Genomic DNA, 7863 nt, shown 5'->3' on the forward strand with positions numbered 1-7863 from the left:
TAAGCTATCATTATTTCATCATTTAGCTTTTTTTAAGAAAAAATATTTTTTAAAAAAGAACAAAGTTTACCTCTGCCCTACTACTCTCCAATCCTTATTTCTCAACTCTCCTTATCCTTAAGGAAAGATTTGATAAATTTTGTCTTGCACTGTGATTCTGCAAGGATAAAGTAGTTCCATTAATTGGTGTTTAAATGTAGGAATCATATTTATACTGTTATTAAAACTAAAATATGATACTGAGAAGGATGGGGAAAACTGGGAGATAAAGTACAGGTGGAGGCATTGTGAACTTATCTAAGTATTCTAGATAACAATCTGGAACTATCACCAAGGCACTACAATGGTGCATACCCTTTGATCCAGCATATCCAAAAGAGGTCATCAAAAAAAAAGGGGGAAACCCTACATATACAAAACATTTCTAGCAGATCTTTTTGTAATGGCAAAGAATTGGAAATTGAGGGAATGCCCATCAATTGGGGAATGACTGAACAAATTGTGGCATATGAATGTGATGGAGAAACGATTATACTGTAAGAAATTGTGAGCAGGAGGACTTCAGAAAAACTTGGAAAGACTTGCATGAACTGATGCTGAGTGAAGTGAGCAGTAGAACATTGTACACACTAATAGCAACATTGTGTGATGATCAGCTATGATAGATGCAGCTCCTCTCAGCAATTCAACAATCAACAAATAATCCTGAGAGACTTGTTATGGAAAATGCCATCTACACCCAGAGAAAAAACTATGGATTCTGAATGCAGAGCAATGCATATTATGTTCACTTATTGGAACTTCTTTTATACTTTTTCTTTTTTTCTCATGGCTTTTTCCCCCTTAGTTCTAATTCTTCTTTCCAACATGACTACATTAAGATTGTTCGCTGTCATGGGGAAGGAGAAGGAAGGAAAGTTGTAGAAAAATATGGACCTCAAAAGCTTGCAAAAGGATGAATGTTTAAAAACTATTTCTACATGTTATTAGAAAATTTTTTTAATTAAAAAAAACCTAAACCATGAACTGTCCCTCCCACACTTTTCCTCTTCAATTTCATTAGATTCAAGAAAAACACATCAAATGCTCATCTTGTGCCAGGCTACCCACACACAAACACACACACACACACACACACACATACACACACACAATACCCTAATGTATTTTTACTTTCAATAATGTCTCTAATGTTCATTTGAATCTTACTTCCCTTGTATAACAATAAAAAATTGAAGTTAATAGTATTATGCTAGGCTGTCAGTATAGGAGATATAAAAGATTTAATAAAGCATTTTCCTTGCTCTTAAGGAACTTTCACATTATGCTACTTCGGTTCTTTATAAAGTTTTCCACAAATCTTTCCTAAAAGCCTGGTGATGGGAAAATACATTTGTTGAACGTTTCAAATATCTGTCACATCATGGATGTGAGAACTCCTTCCTCAGATATAGCCTGCAGCCCTTCTATAGCTTAGTAGTCTTCTAGGGTGCCTGGTGCTGAAACATTCATTGTCCTCAAACCAGAGATCAGTCTCTCAGAACTTATTTGGGTTTGTCCTCAGATAACAAAACAAGTACATTAACCTATGTCTGAGGTTTGTTCCACTTGGCAAGACCTTGTAGAGCTTGCCTTTCATTTAGCACAACCAGAATCCAGAATCATTTCCACATCATGAACACCAAGGATGACTTTAATAGAGGTACAAAATAAAGACACTTGAATTACATCAAATTCCAGTTGCCTCATTCTCTTCCTCCTTATATACTAATTATACGTTCTCTTCATTTAAGTATGTTTTTCTATGCACACAATATATTTATTTTATATGTATGTCTTTTCTTTCCCACTAGAGTGTAAGATCCTGAAAGGGAGAAATCTTATCTTAAAGGAAGCATGGTTCAGTAGAAAGGTTTGCAGTCTTCTACCTGTCTGACCCTGGGCAAGTAATTTACTCTCTGCACTTGAGTTTCTTCACCTATTAAATGAAGAAATGCAACCAGATGAGGTCTTTTCCAAGTCCAAATCTCTATATCTTTGTATCACAACACCCAAGAATGGTGTATTTTATATGAGATGCTCAATACATTTGTCAACTGATCTTTCACCCCCATTCATAATTTTGTATCCACCTATTCACCCTATTCATCCATTCAGTAGAACATGCACAACACAACACATACACACACACACACACACACACACACACACACACATATACACACTCTTGACAACAGTAGTAGCAAAAACTCAGGATTTTCACTGTCTCAATCACATTCTGTTATCTGAATGTCCTTCACCTTTAGTACCCTTTTCTCCATCCCTCATCTAAAAAAAAAGAAATTAAAGATGCATTCCTCTCTTCATTGCAAAGGCTAAGAGTGTGAAAGATAGCATGTACTGGTTGGCATCTTGGTTGGTTTTACTGTACTTTTTTTTAATAAGGGGAGAGAAATATATTTAGAAACAAATGTGACAAAAACAAAAGGCATAAATTAAAAACTAAAATTAAAAAGAATTTCAAGGTACAAATAGAGCAAAATAATTAGTTTTAGGACTGAAGTCACACTATCTAGCAACAACTCCAACCAAGTTTTCAGTGACTCTTTGGGTTTTTTGTTTGTTTTTTGAGCAAAGACACTGGAGTGGTTTTAACCAACCACAAAACTGGACGTACTAAGGAAATGAATCGACATCAATTCCTTAACAAGTAAAAGGTGAAACTGCAGGAATCTTGTAACATAATCTCCAGAGAGAGACAAGCCTGGAGGAAATGAATAAAAGGCTGAAAAATGAGTCGCATGACTACACAAGTTTAACCTGTATCTAATTACTTGCCTTCTCAGGGAAGGGGGAGGTTGGGAGGGAGGGAGAGTGGAGAAAGGAAGGAGAGAATTTGGAACTCAAAGAATAAAAAAAAAAATGTTAAAAACTTTTACATGTACCCGGGGACAAATAAAATACTACATAAAGGGTGGCACTGTATCTAACAACAGGTTGAGACTTTTAGTTAGCATTAAGGAAGAATTCGAAAGGCTGAGTATGAAAAAAAGGAAAAATCAGCGTTCACACCCGTGTCTGAATTTTGCAGGTCCTGGAACCTTGAAGACCCCTTAGCCCGGCCTGTCTTGTGCAGAGGACAGAGCTGCTCCTCCCGCGGCGGGGCGCGGCGGGGCGGCCAGTGTCACCCACCCGCGCGCCCTCCTCCCCACGCCCCGCGGGCCGCGCCCCCTCCTCCCCGCGCCCCCGGGCGGCAAGCTGGGCAGCCACGTACCGCTGCCCTCGGGTGTGCAGGACACACACGACTCGACCGGGTGGCAGGCGCGCCCATGCATGCCCAGAGGTCCCGGCCGTCCCGGGCGCTGTCTCGCGCGGCAGAGCCGGCCGCAGGTCTTCCTGCCAGGTGCTGATGATGCGGCTTGCGCTGGTGCCCGAGCCCCGGCTGGCGCTCTCCGTGGTGCTGCTGTTGTCAGGTTGCCAAGGGGACCCTCCGCTGAGCGCCTGCGCGCCAGCCCCACCGCCCCTGCCCCCGGCGCGAGGCTTGGTTCCCCTCGGGGCCGGAGCGAGGCAGGGCCGCTACAAACGGGGCCAGCAGGCCCGGGCTCCGCGTGCTGGTGTTGCTAAGGGGGCCCTGGGTGTGCTGCGCAGCCCCACTGGGCGCGGGTCTCACCGTGCTTGTGTCCGGCCCTAGACCTAGCTGTACTACCCCCAAAAAATCAGAGGGTCACGGCTAACATTTTTTTTTAGCTTTTTGCAAGGCAATGGGGTTAAGTGGCTCGCCCAAGGTCACGCAGCTAGGTCATTATTAACTGTCTGAGGCCGGATTTGAACTCAGGTCCTCCTGATTCCACTGCACCACGAAGCCGCCCCAACATTTACCTACAGATTTGTTTGCCCAACCCTTTACAAGTCATGTAGGTGCCCTTATTGTTCCCATTTAACGGATGAGGACGCTGAAGTCGAATGATTTGCTCTACAAAGTGGCTGAGGAAGGATTTGAATTCAGGGTTACCTAAGGCGGTGGTCTATTCACTGACTACACCACCTAGCTGCGAGGATGATTGCAGCAGACATGGAATTTATCTACACTGATTTCCCTTCATTTTACAGCTAAGGAAAATGATTTGCCAAAAATGAGCATACCCTTTGATCCAGCAATACCACTGAGATGAAGAGGGTAAAAATATCATTTGTACAAAAATATTCCTAGCAGCCCTGTTTGTGGTGACAAGGAATTGGAAATCGAGTGAATGTCCTTCAATTGGGGATTGGCTTAGCAAACTGTGCTATGTGTTCTACTAGAAACCAGGAGGGATGGGAATTCAGGGAAGCCTGGAGGGATTTGCATGAACTGATGCTGGGTGAGATGAGCAGAACCAGAAAAACACTGTACACCCTGACAGCAACACGGGGGCGATGATCAACCTTGAGGGAATCTCTCATTCCATCAGTGCAACAACCAGGGACAATTTGAGGTTGTCTGCAATGGAGAAAGAACTGTGGAGTTTGAACAAAGACCAAGGACCCTAAATTTAGGGGGGGGGACCAATCTTATTGTCTGATCTTGCTATCTCTTATGCTTTATGTTTCTTCCTTAGGGATATGATTTTTCTCTCTCATCACATTCAATATGGATCAATGTATACTATGGAAACAATATAGAGATTGGCAAATTGCCTTCTGTGAGGGGGAGGGGGGAGGGAAGTTAGATTAGGGGAAAAGTTGTTAAACTCAAAATAAATAAAATCTTTAAGAGGAAAAAAGAAAATGATTTGCCTAAAGTCAAGCAAGTAATATGCATCAAAGACAGCTTTCAACAAAGGTTCTGTGATCACAGGACTCTTTCCAAGTATGGTTGACTCATAACTGCAAAGGACCTTGGCACTCAACTAGGGGAAAGTGTGACACCTCAACCAACCAGCCAATTGATGAACTTCTGGCGCTGTGCTAAGCCCTGGGGACAAGACAGACAAAAATATGCATCAATCCATGTTCTCATGGAGCTGATTTGTGTGCCTATGGGTGTTGGGGGGGTGGGGAGAATAGTGCACACCTATAGGAATATTGGGTTAGGAAATTTCCAGGTTAGGAGTGGTTTGTTAGTGTGGTTACCACACTTTCAGTATCTTCAAGTTTTAGACTGTTGCCTAGAGTAAGAGATTAACTGGCGCATGCTCCCACAGGCAGGGTGTATCAGAAGGAAAAACTTGAAGTGAGGTTCTTTCTAGTTTCAAAGATGGTTTTCTATCTACTACCCAGTATTCTGCCCCATATCCATAAACCTCTGGATAGAGAAGACAGAAATGTAAATAAATATCTTCATATAGATATGAATATAGCTATACAGAACAAGATATATAGATATCTATAGTTGTATATGTATATATTAAAAAAGATACAATAAAAGGGGTTTTGATGTTTGAGGATACTTGAGTTTGAATCCTTCCTCTGACATTTGCCACCTGTGACATCAGATCATAAGGCTTAGAACCAAGGAAGCTCAAACCCCGTTGTTTTGCAAAATGGGTCACCTGAACCTCAGATAGTTTTGGATCACATAAGTAGTTAAATATAGATCTAGAATTTGAACTCTGGCCATCTGATTAGAAATTAATGTTCTTCCCATGGCAGGCTAACTCTATCCCATTAAACAAATGCAAGAAAAAAAATCACCTGTGCCATCTAACAAATGTAACCAATTTGCTTCAAGTGAAACTCACTTGTTAGAAAATATGAGCATCAAGACACCAGATATATGAAAGGAACAGTGGAAAGCAAACTGCTTGCTCCACACATTCAAGTATCTTCTGGATTTGTTCGATTTCCCAGCCATCTTCAGACAGCCCCCTGTGACTTATCACTAGTCATCATCTGCCAATCTCTGAATTATGAGACCCCAAGCCTCAGGGATGCATAAGTTTTGGGAAACCCCTCTTTGCTAGTGTAAAGATTATACCAAACGGAACCTCTATCCATAGAATCATAAGACCATAGAGTTAGAGTTAGAAGTGACCTTACAGATTAATGAGTCCTGTCCTCTCATTTTATAGATGAAAAAAGCTGAGGCCCAAAATAACTGAGACTTTCCCAAGGTCACCCAGAGTTAAGTAACAGAATTGGAATTTGAACCTAGGTCCTCTGACTCTAAATTCAGTGCTCAAAGCAACATGAAATGTCTCTACTTTGGGGACTAAGACTGGAAACCAGGAGCCAAGTGACTTTTTCTACATTCAGGATTCATTTTGGGTGGGGGGAAGGGCATCACTCACCAGACAGTTGGCTGGTGCAGAATGTGAGCTCTACTTTGCCCCAATCATACCTTGCCAAATCCCAACCCTGAATTATTTCTATCATCTACCTCCCTATTTCCATATTGCTAGAACAGAGCTAGGAAAAATCAAGAAACCGCTCAGTCACAAAGTTATGATGCATAATTTCAAATGGGTCCTCACTGAAGCCAAGACAGTCCTTTCATATCTCTCCAACCTATTTCTTAGCTTAACCACCAATAGTTATTCCAAACCTTTTCATGGTTCTCAGACCTCTCACCTTTCCCCTTCCCCTCAACCTCTCAGATGAGACCCTCTTACCCTCATACTTTAATGAAATAATTGAGTCCATTGACCTTTTCCTTACTGTTCCTCCCACATCACTGAAACATCTACCCCAACTATATTCTTTTTCCACCTTTCCTATAGCTGCCTAGGATCACTTTCCTTCAAAGACCGCTGGATGGCAACCTCAGTGTCATCTTTGACTCCTCACTTGCATTTATCCCCTGTATCAAGTCTGTTGTCAAGTTCTATCAATCCCACTCTTTCACTCCATCTCTCTTCTATACTCTCCACTCTATCAACTCACGTGGCTACCACCCTATTAGAGCCCTCATCACCTCTCCAATGGTCCTCTTAATTGATCTCCCTGCTTTAATAAGTCTTTCCCCTAACCCAGTCCATCCTCAATGTAGCTGCCAAAGGGTTTTTCTTAAAGGGCAAGTCTAACCTGGGCAGAACTTCCCCCTCCCACTTAACTCCAGGATCATCTTTTAATATCTTTAGTTGTCATTTAAAGCCATTCACAACTTGGCCCCTTCCTGCTTTTCCAACCTTGTATTTTATTCCCTCCACACAAACTCTGCAATCCAGGTACATAAACCTCCTTGCTATTTTTGAATGGGACACTGCCCTTCCCAACTCCACACCTTTGCACTTGTCTCTCTCATATCTGGAACGCTATCCTTCACCTTTCTCATCTCCTTTCAATTCTCAGCTCAACTCCCACCTTCTGCATACCTTTCCGAGTCCCTCCCTCACCCGACTCACACCCCTCAAAAATGACTTCCTAATGACATATCTGGTTATTACCTGATGGCTTCACTTTTAGAATATGAGCTTCTTGAGGGTAGGAGAGTACTGTTACTTTTCATTGCATCCCCATAACTTAGCACATAGTAGGTTCTTTATAAATACTACAGGCAAATTACTGAAGCCCTCTAAGCATCTATTTCATCTGTAAAATAGTAATAAGACCTGTAGTATCAACCCCAAAGGTGAGAAGCAAATGTGAATTTTGCAAACTTTAAAGACACTATATAATATTGGATCTTAGAATACATAAACACACACACACACACACACACACACACACACACACACACACACACACACACAGAGTCACATTCTTCCAATAATTAAGTTTCCCACTTCTTGGTTCTCCATTTGTTAAGAATGCCAGTGCTGTTCTGCAGGCCACAAGGAAGTGGGAAAGATGGGGGGGGGGGGGGGTTAGGAATTAAACTGTAAGACAGAGACATTGGGAAAAGTTTTAGAACAGAGCAGAGGTAAAACTGCTTACAGCTGGATT

The 7863-nt window shown here is 41.9% G+C and overlaps 1 protein-coding gene across 1 annotated transcript in view; it reads right to left on the reverse strand.

Moving 5' to 3' along the window:
- SPMAP2L (sperm microtubule associated protein 2 like) overlaps window positions 1–6596 on the reverse strand; it is a 69138-nt gene extending 62542 nt beyond the window's left edge. Inside the window, exons 1-2 of the mRNA XM_074231581.1 lie at window positions 6591–6596; window positions 3275–3620 (exon numbers count right to left, since the gene is read on the reverse strand). Coding sequence (XP_074087682.1) covers window positions 3275–3620; window positions 6591–6596 — 352 coding nt within the window. The remainder of the gene's footprint in view (window positions 1–3274; window positions 3621–6590) is intronic.
- Between the last annotated feature and the right edge of the window lie 1267 nt (window positions 6597–7863).

The sequence above is a fragment of the Macrotis lagotis genome, chromosome 3, assembly GCF_037893015.1.
Source record: "Macrotis lagotis isolate mMagLag1 chromosome 3, bilby.v1.9.chrom.fasta, whole genome shotgun sequence".
NCBI lineage: Eukaryota > Metazoa > Chordata > Mammalia > Peramelemorphia > Peramelidae > Macrotis > Macrotis lagotis.